Source organism: Aethalodelphis obliquidens, unplaced genomic scaffold, assembly GCF_003676395.1.
Source record: "Aethalodelphis obliquidens isolate GAN/ISIS:26980383/991018 unplaced genomic scaffold, ASM367639v1 scaffold12, whole genome shotgun sequence".
Lineage (NCBI taxonomy): Eukaryota > Metazoa > Chordata > Mammalia > Artiodactyla > Delphinidae > Aethalodelphis > Aethalodelphis obliquidens.
In genome coordinates, this window is record NW_020837956.1 from 17,837,641 (window position 1) to 17,864,356 (window position 26,716).

Genomic DNA, 26,716 nt, shown 5'->3' on the forward strand with positions numbered 1-26,716 from the left:
CTTGATCTTTAAAAATAATACATAAAGATATGGTTACTCCCTATTATGAAAGAAAAATGATTTAATTTCTTAATGAAAGAGGATGTTTATCTAACTGCCCAAATATCCTAAAATCCACAGCTTCCTAAGCAGATAAAATAAACACTTAGCCTACATCCTAAATTTATTTGAACAGTACTTAATTTTCCTAATGGTTCTGTTCAGAAACAGAGTAACAGCTACACCCTCAACAGACATGTTTTGTCACAATAACAGTCTGAGAGGTTTATACACCACAAATCACACAGTACAAAGCACTTAAATTTCACAGATCAGGGTCAAAAACATGCCAAAAAGTTCCAATTTTTAACACCTTCCTGATGAAGAAGCTACTCCTTTTGAGATGATATAACAAAGCTTTTTTTGTGCCTATGTTTTATTGAGATGCCTTCAATAGATAAAATGAATCCCAATGTGTAATAAACCCCCTCATTTACCCTGTGCTTAAGAATATAACCTACTCTCTAAGAAATCTTATGATGGAGATTCTGAGTCACTGAATTGTGGGTTGGCATTTATAGTTCTAAATCACTGCCTATGTGCCTAATCCACGAGAGGACAGGAAGCTGGTTAAAATGACAATAGTTACTAAATCATCTAGAAATTTCTGGCTAGCATCATTTAACTCCACTTAGCCACTCTGCACCATAGCTTTCACATCTGTAAAATGAGGCTATTTCACAAAATTGTTGCAATAAAATAAGATAACGTGTGTGAAAGGCAGAACAAAATGTGCACCTCATAATAAATGTGCAGTAAAAGCTGGCTGTTATTATTTGTAATAATTACAACCCAATGGAGATACAGGAAAGGAGGTAAACTAGACTAAAAGTTGGGAAACTAAAGATGTAGTTCATGAACAGCTATATGATCAACATTGGAAAAGTGTAATTAATTGCACTGGGCCTCAATTTTCTTTTCTGTAGAATTAAGAAACTGGACCACATATCTTAAGTGGCCTTCAGTGCTTAAAATTTTACAAACTAGAGAACCGACGCCTCTTACACAGGAGAACCATGGTGTGGGAGCTAAACTAGGTATTCTCATATCACTAGAAAGAGGAGAGTAGTTAAGGGTATCCCACAATATCAAGAATTGAATAAATGCTTTCCTTTACCTTTTGTACACAACTTGCTTAAAAGGTTCATTCTTTAGCAGAAGGTCCTTAAAGGGCTTTTAAACATTGAAAATGAAGACTTCTGTGGTTCTAGTTGATCTAGTTTAAATTTTTTTTAATGTTATAAAAGTCTAATATCACTTTACTCAAATAGCAGTTTGAAGTAACTGGCAATCCTCAGCTAGATACTTTTATTCTTTTCACTGAAATATTTGAAAACTCAAACATAAACATCTAATGCGTTTATCTTTCAAATGCGAAGTATTTTCCATACCCAATGACAACAACAACAAAAATACCTGAATGGCCCAATGAGGTGGCACTTGACAGCAATAGAAAATCTTCAGACGTTCCAATACAGACGTAGTCTTATCTTCAAATTGGTCTGCAAGAGCCTTAAGAGCATGTATCATAATCAGAATCTATATGTGCAATAACTTTTTAATATAAACAAGATTCTTATTGCAAGTTATACAGACATATAAACAATAAAGAACACAAGTTACTTTGATAAGGTGATGGGATGTGTGAATTTTTTCTTGAATTTCATTTTTTTTTTGGCTGCACTGACTCTTCGTTGCTGTGCACAGGCTTTTCTCTAGTTGCGGTGAGCAGGGGCTACTCTTTGTTGCAGTGCGCGGGCTTCTCATTGCGGTGGCTTCTCTAGTTGCAGAGCACGGGCTCTAGGAGTGAGGGCTTCAGTAGTTGCAGCATGCGAGCTCAGCAGTTGCAGCACTCGTGCCCTAGAGCACGTGGGCTTCAGTAGTTGTGACACATGGACTCAGTAGTTGTGGCACGCGGGCTTAGTTGCTCCGCGGCATGTGGGATTTTCCCAAACCAGGGATCGAACCCTTGTCCTCTGCATTGGCAGGTAGATTCTTAACCACGGCGCCACCAGGGAAGTCCTTGAATTTCGTTAAATATTTTTAAAAACTTTAAATTAATCAACATCTATGTAAATTTGTACATTTAAAACTTACCAGGAAAATAGTTTATTTTTATTTATTTATTTTTTTTGGCGGTACGCGGGCTTCTCACTGTTGTGGCCTCTCCCGTTGCGGAGAACAGGCTCCGCACACGCAGGCTCAGCGGCCATGGCTCACGGGCCCAGACACTCTGTGGCATGTGGGATCTTCCCGGACCAGGGTATGAACCCCTGTCCCCTGGATCGGCAGGTGGACTCTCAACCACTGCGCCACCAGGGAAGCCCAGGAAAATAGTTTTTTAAATTGAGGTTTCCTATAATAGTTCTTTAAGAACTAGCCTTATTAATCAGCCTTTTTACTTTTTCTAAGAAAAACTGTTCTTCAGCATATCTATTTCACAGCCATACTGTCACTGTGACAATGGCACTTTCTAACATAAATCAGAGAAAAATTACATGAAGAACTTCATTTAGGAATTTTCTAACGAATAAAGTGAAATCAAAGCATGCGTCTATTTGATCACAGAGGGTGAGTTCTCTTACTCTTCAGCAAGAGAGACATAGGGCAGGACATTCATTCATGTGAGACCACCCTTAAGGTGCAGTGGACAGCTTCAAGCTGCATGCACTGAGGAATCCCTCTGCTGGTTTGAAATACCTGCACTTTTTTTTTTTGTACTAAGTAACTGAACTCGAAGAGGCTATGTCAAGAAGCAGACCAACAAGACCAAGATGGCTGACTCTGAGCAAAGGTACCAGGGCCAAATGCAAAGCCAAAGGCTGGCACTAACTGGTAGTCACGTGATGAGTCATCACAAGACCCCACATATTCAGCATCAAAGTGAATGCAGACGCACGGGAGTCCTAGGTAAATACACAGACAGTAGTTCCATTACCGTGATCATCTTCACCTGCCTCCTCATTTGCCATACAGTAGGCATATATGTTTTTTCTGTTTTATACGGAGACCTCTCAACTGTGAATTATCATGACCTTTTTTGCATAATGCAGTGCTCAAATTTTCTTTTTTTGGCAATTGACTAGTTTTCACAGGCCTATCTTATAAGGATTAGATGGCAACAATACGTCAACGTTAATTTTCTGATGTTAATGCACATATTGTAGTTATGGAGGAGAGCGTCCATGTATTTGAGGATGATGAAGCTCTATGTTTGCAACTTACTTTCCAAACTTCAGGATACAAAAGACAGCTGGTCCTGTACTTAAAACTTTTCTGTGTTTGAAATTTTTTTCAAGTTTTTATGAAATTAAAATTGAAAATTTCAAAAACAACAAAAAAAAGTAAGAGGTAGCAAGTTCAAACTTCCTCAGGAGAAAGAAAAGGACAAGAATCTAACAAATCCCACTATAAGTAAGAGGAGACCAGTTTCTGAGCAGGGGAACTGCTCCTCAACTGGGGGAGAAGGGAAGTTCTCTATATTATAATAGGTGGGAGATACATTTGTTAGTCTAAGAATACCCTGCAGAATGAGAAAACACTCATTACATCACTTCTTTGACAATCCAAGATGTTATTCAATCAAATCAGTCAGAACAAACTGAGTCATAACCAGACTCCTAAACCATCTTGATCAAAACATTTTTAAAGCTTTCTGGCCTTACTTCAGAGAAACTTAATAGCAAAAAGGTTGCATGCTTCTGCCCAAAGCTATTTAGTTGTAGGAAAGAGAGAAGAGAAGAAAAACCTCTGGCTGAATACATATGGTTACAATACATAAATAGAAGGTTCACTGAATTACTTCATTAAGGGGGGCAAATTTTCCCTTTTATCAAATTCTTTTTATTCCTTTGGAAAGAAAAAATAAATAATGCTTATTTAATAATTAAAAGCCAAAAGCAACATCCCAACATTTACTTTTATGAAGTCTTAATTACATGCAAGACATCTGATTTTCAAACAAAACTCACGCTGTTTGCTGCACTTACTGCATCTAGCTAAAACGTATTAATCAGTGCTCAGTAAATACTTCCTCATTTATTAATAAACAGATTTATTATGTATTTCAGATACTCTCAGATACTTTTAGATGACCTCAGAGTGTCTCTGGTACTCTCAGATACTCTCCAAAATGTCAGAGACCACCGGAGAGAGCAGAGAATGAACATTTACTTGAATCTGATACCATAAATAAGCCCCTGTACAAGTACAGCCATGCTTTATAGAACTCGAATAGGCCATGTGTATGATAAAGATTAAAAACAGAATTCTAACCTATTTTCACTCCTGCACAGAATATACTTCTTCCTACCTTAAATATGACAACCACCTAAAGATTCACCTACCAATAAAACCAGGAACATCAAATTAACTTGTCTATTTCCTCTACTGAATTCAAAGTACTCTCTTATTTGCTAACTCACCCCAAATACAGGAACTTATTTACAATTCATCTCTAGGTTTTTCAGAGCAGGATTATTTCTAGTGACTCATTCTGGAATAATCCCATTACAGTCAAATGAACTGGAGTCCTTTACAAGAAAAAGAGTACTGATAGGTGAAGTGGCCTGCCTGCTGTTCTAGGTCAACTTCCAACAAGCAAGTCATTTAAACACAAAGGCACTCATCTACGAAATGATTTTCTAAATGATCTTTTGCACTCCAAACACTCTGAGTATATGGCTTTATCAAAAGAGTATTTTGTTTAATTTCAAGCATCTGAGGAGGTTGCTAGTTTCAGGTACCATTAGCCGAACACAAGCATCAGGTTCATTCCTCAGGGGCAAACTGTACCAAAGCGGTCTGGAAGACAACAGCAGGACATTAAGTCCTAGGAGAATGGGACTGAATGAACAGCAAGCCCGAGCCCCTGCCGTGTATACGTGTGTGTGTGAACGTGGACAGAAACAGTAGCTCAGAGACAAACTGGCACTTTGTAAGCTTTCACACACCCCCAGAAATTGAGGTAAATGACCTCTAAAGCAGTGTCCTACCCTTTCACTTCCCATTTTCTCTCTCCAGTTTCTAAATTTCATGTATTTCACACCTGAAAGTCATGGGCACTTGGTCATAAGTTAAAACTGGTATGAGAAGTTGCCTTTAAGGGAAAATGGTAACATCAAAAATGGAGAGAGAGAGAGAGAAGTGAATATACCCTAGACCAATCATTAAGAGTTGAAAGCAAGCAGAGTGTACATAGGAGGGTGACAGAAGAAATGTGGATAAACGGGAAAGACAATGAGTAAAGAGTAAGGAAGAGTCTAGAGCTCAGTCAGGAGGTGGGGGGACAGCCAAGTCACAGAAAATCCAGGTATGATAACTGCTGGGAGACACCAAAGATGACCTCATGATGTATAAACTACTGTGATATGAAACTGTTTTCAAGTTTTAAGACTCCCTTTTAATGTCTTTTTCTCCCCAAACTCCATCGCAAAGCATTTATACTTTGAGTGTCCTTTGAGACAACGTGCTTGTGCATATAGATTCTCTAACCCCAAACAATAACGACTCTCCAGCCTTCCAGGAGCCACTGTACCAGAGGTCAGGAGATACCTCTAAGGAATGGGGAATAAAAGATACCTCTAAGGAATGGGGAATGAAACCCTGGAAAACAATGATGGGTCCTCTCTTTTCAATGCTCTGTTTTCAGTACCGAAAGAACTTCCCCTCCAAAAAACTAGAGAAGATCAAGGCTACATTTTAAAATTAGCACATGGAGAATGACTTAGTATAGAAGGACGATTCTGAACAAGGTCTGGTATGATTTAGACTTTATTTATGTGCTCGTATCTAAAAGTATGGCACACATATCTTCAAAAGAACAGAGCTAGTCCCTAAGGACCTACACTTTCACTGAAGGCTATTCTTTCTTGCTTGCGTGATATCAAAGTGTTTATCCACTTTCTGAAGAGCCAAGTAGAAATTAGCTGATAATCTAAAAGGTATGATTGATCATATGCCAAATCACCTTGCTTTTTTGTGCAATGTGAGTGTGTGTGTGTGTGTGTGTGTGTGTGTGTGTGTGTGTGTAGGAGGGTGGGATTTATTATAAAAATACGTACTTAATCAAATATATCCAACAGTTGGGCTGAACTGCTCTCTTTGACAGGAGTCTGCAGTCATTCCGCCATGATTCAGAGTGGTGAAGCTAACTGCCATCTCAAGCTCCCAAGCCCAAGAAAACTTCTAATAGGAAAAAGGGGAATGAGAATCAAAACCTATTAACAACCTACTAAGTTGTTAAACCTATTGTTAATTCAGTTTTACCTTGTGTATTGGGAATTGCAGGGAATCAGAGAGATTAAAAAAATGGCTTGCCCAGGCTTCCCTGGTGGCGCAGTGGTTAAGAATCCGCCTGCCAATGCAGGGGACACGGGTTTGAGCCCTTGTCCAGGAAGATCCCACATGCCGCGGAGCAACAAAGCCCATGCGCCACAACTACTGAGCCTGCACTCTAGAGCCCGTGAGCCACAACTACTGAAGCCCATGCACCTAGAGCCCGTGAGCCACAACTACTGAAGCCCGTGCACCTAGAGCCCATGCTCCGCATCAAGAGAAGCCACCACAATGAGAAGCCCGCGCACTGCAACGAAGAGTAGCCCCTGCTCACCGCAACTAGAAAAAGCCCGTGCACAGCAGCAAAGACCCAACTCAGCCATTCATTCATTCATTCATTCATTTTTTTAAAAATGGCTTGCCCAAAGTTTAAAGCTATGAAATAGGTGAGCCTGTCTGATTCCAAACACTAAGTTGACAGCTTCATTAAAACCTTACCTCCTAAGTGGAAATTATCAGAGCTGTGAAAATAAAAAGCAGCTTCTCACTGGAAAAATACTGAGAACTCTAATTAACTGGGTTTTTCCCCACCTAATCACATAATATGGGAGTCAGGGTGTGGCCTGGCCAAGAAGATCTTTAATCACTACTTCCTGTTCCAAAGACTTTTATGTGTTGGCTGGTAGGAGCTGGGTCTACTAAAGGGGGCTGGGAGAGCCTAGATGTCTTTTTTATGATTCCAGACAGAAGAGATGAACATAAAGAGGGAGGCTTCAAGGAAGCCCACACAAGGATCTTGGAACATTCCCCTTAGTCACACCTTAGCAGTTCTTAAACCATTTCGTTTCAGGACCTCTTTATATTTATTTTTTTAATTAATTTTTATTGGAGTATAGTTGCTTTACAATGTTGTAGGACCTCTTTAAACTCTTATAAATTATTGAGGGACTCCAAAGAGCTTTTGTTTGTGTGGGCTATCATCTATCAATATTTATCATATTAGAAATTAAAACTGAATAAAATTTAAATATTAATCCATTCTAAAAGAAAATAATGAATCTATTACATTAACATACATAATATGTTTCATGAAAAATAACTATATCTACCCCCCCCAAAAAAAAGTCTTGAAAAGATTGGCAATGTCTTGGGAATTCCCTGGACGTCCAGTGGTTAAGACTTGAGCTTCCACGGCTGGGGGCCCGCGTTCAATTCCTGGTCAGGGAATTAAGATCCTGCAAGCTGAGTGGCACAAAGAAAAAAGTAAAAAAAAAAAAAAAAAAAAAAAAAACTGTCAATGTGTTACATTTTTGCAACTGTCTTTAATGTCTGGCTTAATAGATGACAGCTATTCTGTCATCTATTCTCATACTGTCTTCTGTAGTCAATCTGTTACAATATGATGTTTTGGTTGAAATTTATGAAGAAAATTTGGCCTCATACAGATAGGTAGTTGGAAAAGGGAGAAGTATGTTAACAGCTTTTTCAGTTAATTGTGCACATTATCCTTTGATACTACATCAAAATTCAAAATGTGGTGGCTTCTTAGAGTTACCTGCAATGTGGAATTTGAAATCCTATCAATGAATGTTTCCCTGTTACATTAAATACCCTGTTACAGTAAAATCCACTGGTCTAAAAAAAAAACAAAAAACAAAAAACTACTCACTGATGTATCTTGAACCCTGAATGGATCTTTTACCCATGCTTGATTTTTCACATCATGCATTAGTCATTTGGAAAATGTGCAGATTTACAAATGTTGACATATTTCATATAATATTAAAAATTGTATGCATTAATATCACCAATAATCTCACAAGAAAACTCTCAGCCCAGTACTTGAAGTATTGGAAAGCTGTCAAATTCGTAACTGCATATAAAAGATTTCCAAAAGTCTCATTTTTTTTCTTAAAAGCTCAAAATTTCATCACTGGTAAGAAATACTGTCAATTATTTTCCTAGAAGTGATGAGCTCACTTCATTTATTTTCAAGAAAATTTCTGCCAAATACCCAAGTATGAATACGCATAGTCTGTCAATAGTTCTTCTTAGTAAAAACAGTGTTTCCTAGGAAAAGCAACTCGCTTAGCTTTTCTTGAGACAACCACTGTACTTCAGCACGCAGCACAAGTGTTTCGCAAGTACTTCCCAGTTCATCACGTAGAACTTTAAAAAGCATGCTGTCAAGGGTGAAGACTTAATAAAATAATATTTACCGCTTTATCAAAGACATTCATAAACAAAACTGTCTTGGGACTTCCCTGGTGGTTCAGTGGTTAAGAATCCGCCTTCCGATGTAGGGAAACATGGGTCAATCCCTGGTTGGGGTACTGAGATCCCACATGCCACGGGGCAACTAAGCCCGCATGCCGCAACTATTGAACCCACGCACTCTAGAGCCAGCGTGCGACAACTAGAGAGCCCGCATGCCACAACTACTGAGCCCATGCACTCTGGAGCCGTGCACCACAGCTAGAGAGAAGCCCGCGTACCACAACAAAAGATCCTGAGTGCCACAACGAAGATACCACGCGTTGCAACTAAGAGACCCAACACAACCAAAAAATAAATAAATTTAAAAAACCCAAAAAACAAAACTGTCTTTTCTTTTTTTTAAGCTACAAACTCGTGGTGGTGAAGCACAGGATGACTACCAGCACAGTATGGTGTCCTGACCTTGATTCCGGTTAAGGGGCCAACAGTTTGACCCCCCATTGCTTCTAGTGATTCAGTATCAACACAGTGACAAGATAAATAGTATCTCAATATTGTTGTGAAGACAGTTGTGACCTTGGACACTCTGAAAGGGCTAAGGAGCCTCGGGGCTCCACAATCACCCCCTGAGAACTGCTGCCTGAGAACTGGGAGATGCACAATCTCTCGTGCCTTCCCCAGACACCGCCCACCTCCAACCTTCTCCCACAACTTCTCCAGGGGACCCTGCTTAGTATTTAAGGCAATACTTAGAAGTTCTCCTTTATTATCTTGTCTTAAAAGATTAGGAAATGAGAAAAGTCAGTCTGTTTACAGTCTGCAAGTATCATAAGAGTGCAAAGAATATTTATTAAAACTTAAATGAATGCTTTAAATTCCCAGTATTATCCTTTCTAAAAAAGTTAAAATAGTTAAGTCTAATAATAATTACACCTACTTTCCTGAGCACTCTCAGACAGATGCAAAGCATCTGTTCCTCAGCCAGCTCAATTCCACCTGGCCCTCGCCTGCAGCCCTCAGTAACACTCACCTCTAAGGTTCCTTCTGTCACCCAGTCTGCTGTTAAACCACAACACTGGCCTCCAGGCCTTGGTAAATGCCCTTTTAGTCTCTGTTCTGTTTGTACTTGGCTGTAAGACAGGAAAATATCTGGAGCTACAAAAGATTAACAACCTGCCTCTGTCAGGGGCAGTCTCTTCCAAACGCACCCATAATCACCACCCTCACCAGACCCTGAATTTCTGCAGGCTGGGCTGAAGAGCCATATATATATATATATATATATATATATATATATATATAAATAATATATATATTATATATATATATATTTTTTTACTTTTGTCTGCGTTGGGTCTTTGTTGCTGCATGCAGGCTTCCTCTAGTTGCGGCAAGCAGGGGCTACTCTTGGTTGCGGTGCGCGGGCTTCTCATTGCGGTGGCTTCTCTTGTTGTGGAGCATGGGCTCTAAGCGTGCGGGCTTCAGTAGTTGTGGCTTGTGGGCTCTAGAGCGCAGGCTCAGTAGTTGTGGCACACGGGCTTACTTGATCCACAGCATGTGGGATCTTCCCGGACCAGGGCTCGAACCCGTGTCCCCTGCATTGGCAGGTGGATTCTTAACCACTGCGCCACCGGGGAAGTCCCATGGAGAGCTATATTTTAACAAGCACCTTGGAAGTGGTTCATATGTTCAGGCAAGTTTGAGAAATGTTGTATAAGGCTCATAAGATGTACACAGGGTGCTGTCCCAGGAAACACCGATGTGTCAGTTCAATCAACACAATCTGACTCTGTCAAAGACCTTCAGTGTGCCCCTCCTGGAATCTGACTGAAGTTAGCATTTAGTGCCTTTAGAAGTGTGCTTTAAGTGGGTGTACTTTATTCCATTCCACTAGTAAGTTTCTCTGCTGTTACTGAGTTTTCACTGTTCTGTAACTTTCTAGGTTTTCAAAATATTTTTTTAACTATTAACAATATTTTATGTTGTTTATCGCTTCTCCCTTCTTTTATCTCACTTATTTATGAACTAATTGTTGCCTATATTTTTACTAATCTATTATCACGAAACTCACATCCTGGTTCAGCCCATCAGCCTCTGTCCAGGCATCCCCCTTTCTTGGCCTTAGCAGACGCCAGTTTCACTCACCCAGGTGCACGTTCTTTTCCCACATGGGACTGCATCCTGATATTGTGTACAATCCATTTCCTCCTCCTTTCACCTAAATTGTAGGCATTCAGACGCTGAGTTCTGCAACCAAACCTTCCTCACGAAAGCCTCTATTCATTTCTTCCTGCCTATGCTGGTTCAACCCCTTTCCCCCAGATGATGCCAAGTCTTCCACTGATATCTTCCTTCTCAGAGCTTCCTGAGAATACAGCATGGTGAATCAAAGCATGGACTTCAGGGGCTTCCCTGGTGGTTCAGTGGTTAAGAATCTGCCTGCCAATGCAGGGGACACGGGTTCGAGCCCTGATCCAGGAAGATTCCACGTGCTGTGGAACAACTAAGCCCGTGCGCCACAACTACTAAGCCTGCACTCTAGAGCCCACGAGCCACAACTACTGAGCCCAGGCACCACAACTACTGAAGCCCGCGTGCCTAGAGCCCGTGCACTGCAACAAGAGAAGCCACCGCAATGAGAAGCCCGTGCAGTGCAACGAAAAGTAGCCCCCGCTCGCCACAAGTAGAGAAAGCCCACGCACAGCAACAAAGACCCAACTCAGTCAAAAATAAATAAATTAAAAAAAAAAAAAAAGCACGGACTTCGAAATCCAAGACAGACCTGGTGTGAATTCAATTAGACCTTGGGTAAGTCACTTATATTTTCTGTGCTTCAGTTTCTTCACCAGTAAAAATATAAATAGTGCCTACTTCCTAGGATTATTTAGAACCTGGCACATGAGTATCCAGTAAACGGTAGTAACTGTACACAGTTCTGAATAAACAGTAGTAACTATAATGACTCCAAAAAAAAAAGCATAGCTACAGTCACAGGAGCAAGTTCTAGTATACTTTTCAATAACTTTCAAGCGCTACATGTGGTTATTAATGCAGGTGAAGTACAGAGTTAGAACAGAAGACATGATTTCATACCTCAGATATTTGAAAAACTCAATGGTGGGACCCAGCACACTAAACGTGAAGCATTGTAATTATCTCAATGTTTTTAGATTTTCTAAATCTAAAGCATTCTATTCTAGGTAATAATGATTGCTTTTAGTGAGTTATGAAGGATTGGGCAGTTTTCTTTTCCTGTACCTCCTTTAAAGTCAGGATAATAGAAACAGTCAACATTTACTGAGGGTTTACTATGTGCCAGACGCTATTTGGAGTGTTTCACAGATATTAAGTCATTTAACCCCTCAGTATCTGAATGAGGTGGGCATTACCGCTCTCTCCATTCTCCAGGTAAGGGAAGTGAAGCATAAGAGGTTATGGTGCTTAGCCTTGGCCACAGTACGTGACATCTCTTCCTCTTGGATTGTGAGGTCTATGGACAATAAAATCTGGTGCTTTTCTGACAACAGACATTCTGACACTGAAGCAGGCAGAGAAAAGCAGAGATGAGAAAAGACAGAAAGACCGGATGAGCTCTTCGAGCCTTGAATCCAGCTAACTATGGGATCGGAATACCCCTAGACTTCCCGGTTATTATAACAGTCAACCAATTTCCTTTTTTACAGACAGTTTGAATTGGGTTTCTGTCCCTTACAACTGAAAGTTTCCTACTGAGACCTGTCCTTGAATTGTACTAAAGTAGAAGTATAAAAAGTCTCAAAAAGCTCTAAACTTCAATCTGTCCATTACAAGCACCTTATATTTAGAAAAGGATATTTAAAGTATAAAAATCAAATGCAACTTCTCAAATTTTGAAGCCATACCCCCTCGTGGGGAAGCCAAACACAGCCAAGGTCAGCTTGAATTACTACATCGCGTGCTCCCCTCCACCTCCTGCAATCCATAATGACAGCCATGTATTCCACTCACACAAATAGCTGCACATCAAGGTCAATGCCAAGCCTGCCAAATATAATTCATGTGGATGTACTTTCATGAAGAAGATATGTGAAAATGTAATCGAGTAGGTGCATATTATGAGACACCAAAACTTCAGAGAGCAGTCTGCAATGCAGAACAAATGACCAGCTTGTAATACAGAGGAAAAGCTTTGTTTTATGGTATGTTGAGAAATACAGTGAACATATTTTGAGATAATTAAGTAGCTAATTCATGAACTCCGGTCTCTTATCATTTTTTTTTAATATCTTTTTTTGGGGGGGGTGGGGGGCACGTGGGCCTCTCACTGTTGTGGCCTCTCCCCTTGCGCAGCACAGGCTCCGGACGCACAGGCTCAGCGGCCATGGCTCACGGGCCCAGCCACTCTGCGGCATGTGGGATCTTCCCGGACCGGGGCACAAACCCGTGTCTCCTGCATCAGCAGGCGGACTTGCAACCACTGCGCCACCAGGGAAGCCCTATGTCTTTATTGGAGTATACTTGCTTTACAATTCTTATCACTTCTTCTAATGACCTCAAAGGGTAGCAATTTATGCATGCAGTTCATCATTTTTTTGGAAACCCTGTAAGAAAAAACTGAAATTCCTTTACCTCTTTCCCTTTAAAAAAAATACAACCAACCAAAGTGTGAATTACTACCCGCTGAGACCTCTACGTTGCCCTCAGTGTGATCACAGTGATTGCTCTGTTCCTGTTAGCTTTGGCACTCAACTGAAGATTTGGACTGTAGGATATTACAAAGGCTGGTCTCTACTGCTCTCAGATTGCTAAATTGCCAGATGAAAATATAATCTTTAATTTAGCTAACTCTCAATTATTCCTGCTAATAAGTAGGTAATTAAAAATTAAACATAAAGAAGAAAAGGACTTACAAAAACAAACCCAAAACGCTTAAGAAAATGGTAATATGAACACAAATTTCGATAGCTACCTTAAAAGTGAATGGATTAAATGCTCCAACCAAAAGACACACGCTTGCTGAATGGATACAAAAATAAGACCCATATATACGCTGTCTACAAGAGACCCACTTCAGACCTAAGGACACATACAGACTGAAAGTGAGGGGATGGAAAAAGATATTCCATGCAAACGGAAATCAAAAGAAAGCTGGAGTGGCAATACTCATATCAGATAAAACAGACTTTAAAACAATGTTACAAGAGACAAGGAAAGACACTACATAATGATCAAGGGATCCACCCAAGAAGATAAAACAATTATAAATACATATGCACCTGACACAGCAGAACCTCAATACATAAGGAAATTGCTAACAGCTATAAAAGAGGAAATGGACAGTAACACAATAACAGTGGGGGACTTTACCATCTCACTTACACCAATGCACAGATCATCCAAACAGAAAATTAATACAGAAACAGAAGCTTTAAATGACACAATAGACCAGAAAGATTTAATTGATATTTACAGGACATTCCATCCAGAAACAGCAGATTACACTTTCTTCTCAAGTGCGCACGGAACATTCTCCAGGAAAGATCACATCTTGGGTCACAAATCAAGCCTCAGTACATTGAAGAAAACTGAAATCATATCAACTATCTTTTCTGAACACAGCACCATGAGATTAGAAAACAATTACAGGGAAAAAAACGTAAAAAACACAAACACATGGAGGCTAAACAATACGTTACTGAATAACCAAGTGATCACTGAAGAAATCAAAGAGGAAATCAAAAAATACCTAGAAACAAATGACAATGAAAACACGATCACCCAAAACCTATGGGATGCAGCAAAAGCAGTTCTAAAAGGGACGTTTATAGCTATAAAAGCCTACCTCAAGAAACAAGAAAAATCTCAAAAAAACAATCTAACGTTACACCTAAAGGAACTAGAGAAAGAAGAACAAACAAAACCCAAAGTTAGCAGAAGAAAAGAAATTATAAAGATCAGAGGAGAAATAAATGAAATAGAATCAAGAAAACAATAGCAAAGATCAATAAAACTAAAAGCTGGTTCTTTGAGAAGACAAACAAAATTGATAAACCATTAGCCAGACTCATCAACAAAAAGAGGGAGAGGACTCAAATCAATACATTTAGAAATGAAAAAGGAGAAGTTACAACAGACATCACAGAAATACAAAGAATCCTAAGAAACAACTACAAGCAACTCTATGCCAATAAAATGGACAACCTGGAAGAAATGGACAAATTCTTAGAAAGGTATAACCTCCCAAGACAAAACCAGGAAGAAATAGAAAATATGAACAGACCAATCACAAGTAATGAAATTGAAACGGTGATTAAAGATCTTCCAACAAATAAAAGTACAGGACCAGATGGCATCACAGGTGAATTCTATGAAACATTTACAGAACAGCTAACACCTATCCTTCTCAAACTCTTCCAAAAAATTGCAGAGGAAGGAACATTCCTAAACTCATTTTATGAGGCCACCATCACCCTGATACCAAAACCAGACAAAGATACTACAAAAAAAATTACAGACTAATATTACTGATGATTATAAATCCAAAAATCCTCAACAAAATACTAGCAAACACAATCCAACAATACATTAAAAGGATCATACAATATGATCAAGTGGAGTTTATCTCAAGGATGCAAGGATTCTTCAATATATGCAACTCAATGTGATACACCATATGAATATACTGAAGAATAAAAACCATATGATCATCTCAATAGACGCATAAAAAGCTTTTGACAAATTTCAACACCTATTTATGATAAAAACCGTCCAGAAAATAGGCCTAGAGGGAACGAACCTCAACATAATAAAGGCCATATACAACAAACCCACAGCCAACATCATTCTCAATGGTGAAAGACTGAAAGCATTTCCTCTAAGATCAGGAAAAAGACAAGGATGTCCACTCTCGCCACTACTATTCAAGATAGTTTTGGAAGTCCTAGCCACAGCAATCAGAGAAGAAAAGGAAATAAAAGTAATACAAATTGTAAAAGAAGAAATAAAACTGTCACTGTCTGCAGATGACATGATACTATACATAGAGAATCCTAAAGATGCCACCAGAAAACTACTAGAGCTAATCAATGAATTTGATAAAGTTGCAGAATACAAAATTAATGCACAGAAATCTCTTGCATTCCTATACACTAATGATTAAAAATCTGAAAGAGAAATTAAGGAAACTCTCCCATTTACCAATGCAACAAAAAGAATAAAATACGTAGGAATAAGGCTTCCCTGGTGGCGCAGTGGTTGAGAGTCCACCTGCCGATGCAGGGGACACGGGTTCGTGGCCTGGTCCGGGAAGATCCCACATGCTGCGGAGCGACTGGGCCCGTAAGCCATGGCCGCTGAGCCTGTTCATAAGGAGCCTGTGCTCCGCAGCGGGAGAGGCCACAACAGTGAGAGGCCTGCGTACTGCAAAAACAAAAACAAAAACAAAAAACCTAGGAATAAACCTACCTAGGGAGACAAAACACCTGTGTGCAGAAAACTGTAGGACACTGATAAAATACATTAAAGATGATACCAACAGATGGAGAGATATACCATGTTCTTGGACTGGAAGAATCAATATTGTGAAAATGAGTATACTACCCAAAGCAATCTACAGATTCAATGCAATCCCTATCAAATTACCAATGGCATTTTTTACAGAACTAGAACAAAAAATCTTAAAATTTGTATGGAGACACAAAAGACCCTGAATAACCAAAGCAGTCTTGATGGAAAAACACGGAGCAGGAGGAATCAGACTCCCTGACTACAGACTATACTACAAAGCTACAGTAATCAAGACAATACGGTACTGGCACAAAAACAGAAACACAGATCAATGGAACAAGATAGAAAGCCCAGAGATAAACCCACACAGGTATGGTCAACTAATCTATGACAAAAGAGGCAAGAATATACAATGGAGAAAAGACAGCCTCTTCAATAAGTGGTGCTGGGAAAACTGGACAGCTACATGTAAAAGAATGCAATTAGAACACTCCCTAACACCTTACACAAAAATAAACTCAAAATGGATTAGAGACCTAAATGTAAGACCAGACACTATAAAACTCTCAGAGGAAAACATAGGAAGAACACTCGTTGACATAAATCACAGCAAGATCTTTTTTAATCCACCTCCTACAGTAACGGAAATTAAAAAAAAAATAAACAATGGGACCTAATGCAACTACAAAGCTTTTGCACAGCAAAGGAAATGATAAACAGGATGAAAAGACAACCCTCAGAATGGGAGAAAATATTTGCAAACGAATCAATGAACAAAGGATTAATCTACAAAATATATAAACAGCTCATGAAGCTCAATAATAAAGAAACAACAACCCAATCCAAAAATGGGCAGAAGACCTAAATAGACATTTCTCCAAAGAAGACATACAGATGGTCAAGAAGCACATGAAAAGCTTCTCAACATCACTAATTATTAGAGAAATGCAAATCAAAACTACAATGAGGTACCACCTCACACCAGCTGGAATGGGCATCATCAAAAAATCTACAAACAACAAATGCTGGAGAGGGTGTGGAGAAAAGGAAACCCTCTTGCACTGTAGGTGGGAATATAAATTGATACAGCCACTATGGAGAACAGTATGGAGGTTCCTTAAAAAACTAAAAATAGAACTACCATAAGAGCCAGCAATCCCACTACTGGGCGTATAACCTGAGAAAGCCATAATTCAAAAAGAGTCAGGTACCACAATGTTCACTGCAGCTCTATTTACAATAGCCAGGACATGGAAGCAACCTAAGTGTCCATCAACAAATGAATGGATAAAGAAGATGTGGCACATATATACAACGGAATATTACTCAGCCATAAAAAGAAACGAAATTGAGTTATCTGTAGTGAGGTGGATGGACCTAGAGTCTGTCATACAGGGTGAAGTAAGTCAGAAAGAGAAAAACAAATACCATATGCTAACACATATATATGGAATCTAAAAAAAAAAAAATGGTTATGAAGAACCTAGGGGCAGGACAGGAATAAAGACGCAGACGAAGAGAATGGACTTAAGGACACGGGGAGGGGGAAGGGTAAGCTGGGACGAAGTGAGAGAGTGGCATGGACTTATATATACTACCAAATGTAAAATAGATAGCTAGTGGGAAGCAGCTGCATAGCACAGGGAGATCACCTCACTGCTTTGTGACTGCCTAGAGGGGTGGGATAGGGAGAGTGGGAAGGAGATGCAAGAGGGAAGAGATATGGGGATATATGTATATGTATAGCTGATTCACTTTGTTACAAAGCAGAAACTAACGCACCATTGTAAAATAATTATACTCCAATAAAGATGTTAAAAAAGAAAAAAAAAACTTCTAAAAATACTCATTTAAAAATTGTGAAATCTCAATTAGTTCCCACAGTTAAGAAAGTCAAATGGCAGTATGAACAGTCTCCAGTGACAGAAAACTGCTGCAATCTCAAATTCCCAATTCAATGCAATGTCCTCCCAGAAATTCAAGGGTGAAGGAAAAGACTTTTGCCATACAAACATCTTCAGAGGCAAAACTACCTCGACAGGGACAGATCTTCACAGTTTAAATTAAAAGATTTAAAACATAACTGGGTAATTAAAATTCATCAGCAAAATTACTTAATAATGAACATAAAGTAACCTAACATTAACCCTCAATGACTGAACTGAGTTTATCTAACACTAATATGGACGTTATTAGACGATGACATTTGGTTTGCCCTAGTTTTTTTGGATTGAACATAAGTAAGACAGTTCCCTTGAATGTATGTGGTTTCAATTAATTTCCTTCATATTTGGATATGTACAATACATTGCTTTCATCATACTAAAGGAAAGAAAAAAAAGATGTGATCTTATGATACAGAAGATATCGATTATTTGGACTTGGATCAGACATGGCATGGTGGGGTGGGGGAGAAGCAGAATCATGATAGATACATAGGTATTTTGTACCCCACTGGTAAAAAGCAGGGTATAAATAAATACTGGAGAATATAATATTTTAATTCAAGCTGCTTTTGAATTCTAAAATAACCAGTATTTCCATAAACATTATTTTGTTCATCATTACCACCATCATCATAGTCCTGAAGATACAATAATTAAAGAACTCTAGCCTAGAATAATCTCCATTAGATAGGGTGCTTTTTTTTTCTTTTTTTCTTTTTTTCTTGCGGTACGTGGGCCTCTCACTGTTGTGGCCTCTCCCGTTGCAGAGCACAGTCTCCGGACACGCAGGCTCAGCGGCCTTGGCTCACGGGCCCAGCTGCTCCGCGGCATGTGGGATCTTCCCGGACCGGGGCACGAACTCGTGTCCCCTGCATCGGCAGGCGGACTCTCAACCACTGCGCCACCAGGGAAGCCCAGATATGGTGCTTTTAATGGACTGTCCTCAACTTGGAGTTCCTTCTTCCTCTGTGGATCTTATAATACTGATTTATTTACCATTAGGTGTGACACAACAGTCCCTTCAAAGTTTGGCACATCTCACTTAGACATCTCTTCCAAATCTGCCACCTTTAGGACCTGCCATTACATCCATTTTTTTTTTTAACATCTTTACTGGAGTATAATTGCTTCACAATGGTGCTTTAGTTTCTGCTCTATAACAAACTGAATCAGCTATACATATACATATAACCCCATATCTCCTCCCTCTTGCATCTCCCTCCCAACCTCCCTAAACCACCCCTCTAGGTGGTCACAAAGCACTGAGCTGATCTCCCTGTGCTATGCGGCTGCTTCCCACTAGCTAGCTATCTTACATTCAGTAGTATATAAAAGTCCATGCCACTCTCCCACTTTGTCCCAGCTCACCCTTCCCCCTCCCCATGTCCTCAAATCCATTCTCTAGTAGGTCTGCGACTTTATTCCTGTCCTGCCCCTAGGTTCTTCATAACCTTTTTTTTTTTTATTTAGATTCCATTTATATGTGTTAGCATACGGTATTTGTTTTCTTCTTTCTGACTTGTATTTTTTGCAGACTTTTTCGTGTAACTGATATGTAGTCTCATAGCATTGTGGTCAGAAAAGATACCTGATACAATTTCAATTTTCTTAAATTTACCAGGGCTTGATTTGTGACCAAAGATATGATCTATCCTGGAGAATGTTCGATGAGCACTTGAGAAGAAAGTGTATTCTCTTGTTTTTGGATGGAATGTGCTATAAATATCAATTAAGTCCATCTTGTTTAATGTATCATTTAAAGCTTGTGTTTCAGGGACTTCCCTGGTGGTCCAGTGGTTAAGACTCTGTGCTTCCAATGCAGGGGGTGCAGGTTTGATCTCTGACTAGGGAACTAAGATCCAACATGAACACAGCATGGCCAAAAAAATAAAAATTATAAAAAAATAAAAAATTAAAAAAATAAAGCTTGTGTTTCCTTATTTATTTTCATTTTGGATGATCTGTCCATTGGTGAAAGTGGGCTGTTAAAGTCCCCTACTATGATTGTGTTACTGTCGATTCCACTTTTATGGCTGTTAGCATTTGCCTTACGTATTGAGGTGTTCCTCTGTTGTGTGCATAAATATTTACAATTCTTATATCTTCTTCTTGGATTGATCCCTTGAGCATTATGTAGTGTCCTTCTTTGTGTCTTGTAGTAGTCTTTGTTTTAAAGTCTACTTTGTGTGATATGAGAACTGCAACTCCAGCTTTCTTTTGATTTCCATTGCGTGGAATATCTCTTTCCATCCCCTCACTTTCAGTCTGTATGCGTCTGTAGGTCTGAAGTGGGTGTTTTGTAGACAGCATATATACAGGTCTTGTTGGGTTTTGTTTTTGTTTGTTTGTTTTGCGGTACGCGGGCATCTCACTGTTGTGGCTTTTCCTGTTGCGGAGCACAGGTTCCAGACGCACAGGCTCAGCATCCATGGCTCATGGGCTAGCCGCTCCGCGGCATGTGGGATCTTCCCAGACCGGGGCACGAACCCATATCTCCTGCATCGGCAGGCGGACCCTCAACCACTGCGCCACCAGGGAAGCCCCAGGTCTTGTTTTTGTATCCATTCTGCCAGTCTATGTTTTTTGGTTGGAGCATTTAATCCATTTACATTTAAGGTAATTATCAATATGTATGTTCCTATTAACCTTTTTCTTAATTGTTTTGGGTTTGTTATTGCAGGTCTTTTCCTTCTCTTGTGATTCCTGCCTAGAGAAGTTCCTTAAGCACTTGCTGTAAAGCTGGTTTGGTGGTGCTGAATTCTCTTAGCTTTTGCTTGTCTGTAAATGTTTTAATTTCTCTGTCGAATCTCAATGAGATCCTTGCTGGGTAGAGTAATCTTGGTTGCAGGTTTTTCCCTTTCATCACTTTAAATATGTCCTGCCACTGCCTTCCGGCTTGCAGAGTTTCTGCTGAAAGATCAGCTGTTAACCTTATGGGGATTCCCTTGTATGTTATTTGTTGGTTTTCCCTTGTTGCTTTTAATATTTTTTGTTTGTATTTAATTTTTGATAGTTTGATTAATATGTGTCTTGGCGTGTTTCTCCTTGGATTTATCCTGTATGGGACTCTCTGTGCTTCCTGGACTTAATCAACTATTTCCTTTCCCATATTAGGGAAGTTTTCAACTATAATCTCTTCAAATATTTTCTCAGTCCCTTTCTTTTCCTCTTCTTCTGGGACCCCGATAATTTGAATGTTGGTATGTTTAATGTTGTCTCAGAGGTCTCTGAGACCGTCCTCAATTCTTTTCATTCCTTTTTCTTTATTCTGCTCTATGGTAGTTATTTCCACTATTTATCTTCCAGGTCACTTATCCATTCTTCTGCCTCTGTCATTCTGCTATTGATTCCTTCTAGAGAATTTTAAATTTCATTTATTGTGTTGTTCATCATTGTTTGTTTGCGCTTTAGTTCTTCTTGTTCCTTGTTAAATGTTTCTTGTATTTTCTTCATTCTATTTCCAAGATTTTGAATCATCTTTACTATCATTGTTCTGAATTCTTTGTCAGGCAGACTGCCTATTTCCTCTTCATTTGTTTGGTTTGGTGGGTTTTTAACGTGCTCCTTCATCTGCTGTGTGTTTCTCTGTCTTGTCATTTTGCTTAACTTACTGTGTTTGGGGTCTCCTTTTCGCAGGCTGCAGGTTCGTAGTTCCCGTCGTTTTTGGTGTCTGCCCTCAGTGGCTAAGGTTGGTTCAGTGGGTTGTGTAGGCTTCCTGGTGGAGGGGACTTGTGCCTGTATTCTGGAGGATGAGGCTGGATCTTGTCTTTCTGGTGGGCAGGACTGTGTCAGGTGGTTTGTTTTGGGGTGTCTGTGACTTTATTATGATTTTAGGCAGCCTCTCTGCTAATGGGTGGGGCTGTGTTCCTGTCTTGCTAGTTGTTTGGCGTAGGGTGTCCAGCACTCTAGGTTGCTGGTCTTTGAGTTGAGTTGGGTCTTAGCGTTGAGATGGAGATATCTGGAAGAGCTTTTGCCATTTGATATTACGTGGAGCCGAGAGGTCTCTGGTGGACCAATGTTCTGAACTCGGCTCTCCTACCTCAGAGGCACAGGCCTGACACTCGGCTGGAGCACCATGATCCTGTCAGCCACATGGCTGCTAGTGTTGAAGGGTCTCCTGCAGAGGTGGTGGGTGGCTGTGGTTTACTTGCGGGGACGAGGACACTGACAGCAGAAGTACTGGGAAGTACTCCTTGGAGTGAGCCCTCCCGGAGTCCGCCATTTGCCCCACCAAAAAGCCGGTCTGCATTCTTCAATGTAACTGCCTGCTACTGTGTAAGTTAAAGTCCAGACTCTGTCATTAACTCGCCAGGCAAACTGGGGCAAGTCACCCGACCTCATCATACCTGCATTTCTTCAACTTATCATGTGACAAGATTAAGCTTTTCCCTGAGAGTTCCTTCTAGCTTATTTTTCTTTCTGCTTTAACACTTTATCATGTTACCACTTTGTACAGCTGAGCAAGGGAACAAATTTCCACAGAAACTAAAAGAGAATTTTTTTAAAACATTGTTTTATGTATACATGTATTGTTTAAATCATTTTCGTCTTATTCTTCAGGGATGCAATAACTTCAACAATTAGTAATATCAACTCTGAATCAGAGGAATTGGCAAAAGTTCAGATTATGAAGTAAATGGCTCAACAAGTGACAGAAAATTAGACAAATTTTGTCTAATTCATCTTGTTCCATGATCTGACTAATTTCCAAATTTTCTGGGTTGGGGAGTCAAAAGACTTTCTCTGATTTTTCCCACAGAGGCAGGAATAACAACTCCCTCATTCCGCTGTATAGGTAGAAAGGTATACCACTCTCTTCATCACATAGCATTTGCCTGGCAAGATGAAGTGACCCCAGATATAGTAAGGCCAAGACAGGGGCAAAGGGCCAAAGCATGGTGATTTGGCTCTTTCTTCAAATCCATTTTCCCCAAGCAAAGCACATCCTGTGTATTTGATATCTAAAAGCATCATCTGCACAATTCAGAGAATCATGCAGGTTTCAAACTGGAAAACTAGCTAGGAAAGATACAGAACCTAAGGAATAACTTTGTACTATATTTCCAGCAGCATCAATAGAGTGCTCTAAGCTTAGTGAGGTGTCTATTAGAAATATTTTTAAACAAAGAAATTAATAAAATATTCTTTAGTAGTTTAAAAAAAACCACTTTGGAATAGAGACTATTCATTCTACTTCATCAGTGAATATTTTTGCATTAGGATGAATTTTGTTTCTTCATACAATCTATGTCTGTGAAACTGCTTACCTTTTTCACTAACTCTTGTATTATCTCTTTACCACTCACCACAAACCTATGCTATAAGTACAATTATTACTACCCTCTTATATAGATAATGAAACTTAGGGATGTGATGCTGTGATATAATAAGAAATATATAAGCTCTGGTTCCCAGAATAGAGCCTCTAAAACTCTTGTAACTTCCTGAGTTGTACGGTTAGAAAAGTGTCTTTTGTTATCCATAGTAAGTCCCTTTCACCACACCTGAGTTTATGGCAATGAGGTGACTCTGGGAGGATGGGGGCCGGTTGTCAGAGGAACCAACCATGTGACTAGGGGGTTGAAACTTCCAGCCCCACCCCAAGGTCCGGGGAGGGAAAAAGGGCTGGGGATTGAGGTTATCACCAATGGCCACTGATTTATTCAATCATGTCCACATAATAGATACTCCATAAAACCCCCCAAAACAAATGGGTTCAGAGAGCACCCACATTGGAAAACGCACCGACGTTCTGGGAGGGGGAGTGTACCCCAAACTCCACAAAGACAGAGAAGCTCCTTTGCTCAGGATCCTTGCCCTATATACCTCTTCATCTGGCCGTTCATTTGAATCCTTTATAACATCCTTTATAATAAACCAGTAATCATAATTAAGTGTTTCCCCTAGTTCTGTGAGCCAGTTCTAGCAAATTATCAAACCTGAGGTGAGGAGGAGGTCGTGAGGACCCCTGATTTATAGCCAGTCAGTCAGACGTAGAAGACTTGAGATTGGAATCTGAAGTGGGAGGCAGTCTTTTGGAACTTAGCCCTTAACATATGGGGTCTGCACTAATTCCAGGGAGGGTCAGAATTGAATTAAATTGTAGGACACCCAGTTGATGTCCACAGGGAAATGATGAAATGCTTGGTGTGAAAGACCCACACACTTGGCGTCAGAAATGTTGAGTAGCGAACAGCTTTCCTTTAGAAAGGTTAAATACTACGGTCACAGAGCTAAGCGACAGAGTTGGGCTTTGGAGCCAAGCAGACTCTAAAACAACACTCTTCAATAATAAAACGTGTTAGAGGAAAATGATTTTATACTCACAACAAACATGTACGGTTATTGATAATAATAAAGAGCTGGAAGAATAACAAAAATTGCCACATTAATTCTTACCTGTGTCTGCCTCATTGCCCGTTCCACTCGGCGTGTGCTTCCTCTCTCAAGTTTTGTCCGGAGGATCAAAGCTGATGTCTGAATGGCCCAGAACTTGGGTTGTGAAAGCAAACACTGAGGGGAAGAAAGAAAGAAAGAAAGAAAGAAAAAAACCACAGAAGGAATGGATAAGCTGGGTAATTCCACTCTGAATATAACAAAATGAATATATCAGGTAGTGCTGAGTGAGTGCAGATTTGAAAATCACCTCAGGGAAAAATAATAAAAGACAACACGTGCTTTATGTTTTTTATGAAGAATATTTTTTATGAAGAATGTATTCATCTGAGCAGAGTCATTACTTAACCTAGTTGACCTGTTCTACTGAATAAATTCCTTAAGGAATGAATCAGAATATTTCCATATAATCAAAAAGGTAAGCAGAATGTATCATACCATAAATTAATAAATCTTTTTATCTCACGAGTTATTTAAAAATGTGAGAAAATAAACTACATCAAATAAATGCCACCTTCTCAAATTTGAAATAAATTTTTAAAAATCATCCAAACTCACAAACAAAAACAAATAATTAGAAATCTGGTACCTTTCACTTAAATATCCTAATCCACTGATGCAAATGCAAATCAAACTAAGAAAACCACTCTAAAAATTTTTGAGAATGCTTTCTAGTCTTGGTTAGGGTAGGGAGTCTCTAATGTTAGTTAAAATGCTATCCTAGAGAGGGCATCTTAAGAAAGACTGGCTCATAAGAAAACTCTGAATATGCACATACTGAATCCTAGCCCCAGAGAAAACTGTGACCAACCATCAGTTCACAGAGTGCAGTAGAAACCACTGAATATGACCACAAATGTAGTGGGGAAAAAGTGAAAGTTTTGGGTGTGTGAAAACAGGGGCAAAATGTATTATGAGACAATAGGGACTGACTGGTATAATGAACACAACTTAAGCTCTTTGCTGGTGACACGGAAACCAGTGCTGTCCCTGAGTGATCATTCACAACAATAACTTTCAGTGAAGATTGCTTCGAAGAAAGGCAAAAGGTTTATTCGTCTGAAAGCTGACTACATCCTTGATTATCTGCTTATTTCTGAAAGTCAGGTATAAAAAACATCCTAGTTAATTAGCGTCCAATTAATCATTCAAAACCTAGCTGCGCACTAGCAGGAGAAGCTTTTGGTATTTTAGAACTAAATCAGATCTCTGAGAGCAGAATCTGGGCATTGGTGTTTTTTAAAACACTCCCCAGGTAATTCTAAGACATAGCCAAATTTAAGCACTAGTAGGCTAAGCTAATACAAGTATTTGTTTTTGGTCAAATTCCCTTGTAACTCCAAAATCTCATTAAAAGTTAGCAAGAAGTTCTTCAATGGAGTATACATAAACTATATCACCGTCCCTGCAATGCCTTACTGTACCGTGCCCAGCTCACTTCCATCATTTCTATTACCTACCTGGCCCCTATAGGTATGTGAATTTTCAACTCCAAATCTTTGCCAACTTTCTTACAATAAAAAGGAGACTGAAGCACCAACAGGTTAGATCACTTGCTCAATGTCACACCTTCATTAGGAGCAAAAGCTGATTCTAATACTTGGTCTCGATCCCCAAAACAACATCTTTTTTTTTTTTTTTTTTTTGGAAATTGCACTGGGATGCATGAGCTTCAACCATTTTCATTTTGTAACTGAAATATAGTTGACATACAATATTATGTCAGTTTCAAGAGTACTACAGGGCTCCCCTGGTGGCGCAGTGGTTAAGAATCTGCCTGCCAATGCAGGGGATACGGGTTTGAGCCCTGGTCTGGGAAGATCCCACATGCCACGGAGCAACTAAGCCCATGCGCCACAACTACTGAGCCTGCGCTCTAGAGCCCATGTGCCACAACTACTGAGCCTGCGCTCTAGAGCCCGCAAGCCACAACTACTGAACCCACGTGCCTAGAGCCCGTGCTCCACAACAAGAGAAGCCACTGCAATGAGAAGCTCACGCACTGCAAGGAGCCCCTGCTCCCCGCATCTAGAGAAAGCCCATGCACAGCAGTGAAGACCCAACGCAGCCAAAAATAAAAAAGTTATTTAAAAAAAAGAGTACTACATAATGATTTGATATTTGCATACATTATAAAGTGATCACCACAATAAGTCCAGTAACCATCTTTTCCCAAAGTTATTACAATATTATTGACCATATTCCTCATGTTGTATATTATCAATATATCCCCATGACTTATTTTATTCTATAACTGGATGTTTGTAACTCTTAATCCCCTTTACCTATTTCGCCCACCCCACCTCACTTTCTGGCAACCACCTGTTTCTTCTCTGAATCTGTGAGTCTGTTTTCAT

At 39.6% G+C, this 26,716-nt stretch overlaps 1 protein-coding gene across 3 annotated transcripts in view; it reads right to left on the reverse strand.

Annotated features, from left to right (window-relative positions):
- Positions 1 to 26,716, reverse strand: part of TTC27 (tetratricopeptide repeat domain 27) — a 180,713-nt gene that overhangs the window by 78,958 nt on the left and 75,039 nt on the right. For 2 of the 3 annotated variants that reach the window (XM_027113427.1, XM_027113429.1), the window contains exons 10-11: positions 24,363 to 24,476; positions 1,456 to 1,551 (exon numbers count right to left, since the gene is read on the reverse strand). In XM_027113427.1, the coding sequence (XP_026969228.1) occupies positions 1,456 to 1,551; positions 24,363 to 24,476 (210 nt within the window). The remainder of the gene's footprint in view (positions 1 to 1,455; positions 1,552 to 24,362; positions 24,477 to 26,716) is intronic. The other variant, XM_027113428.1, reaches the window with a different exon arrangement.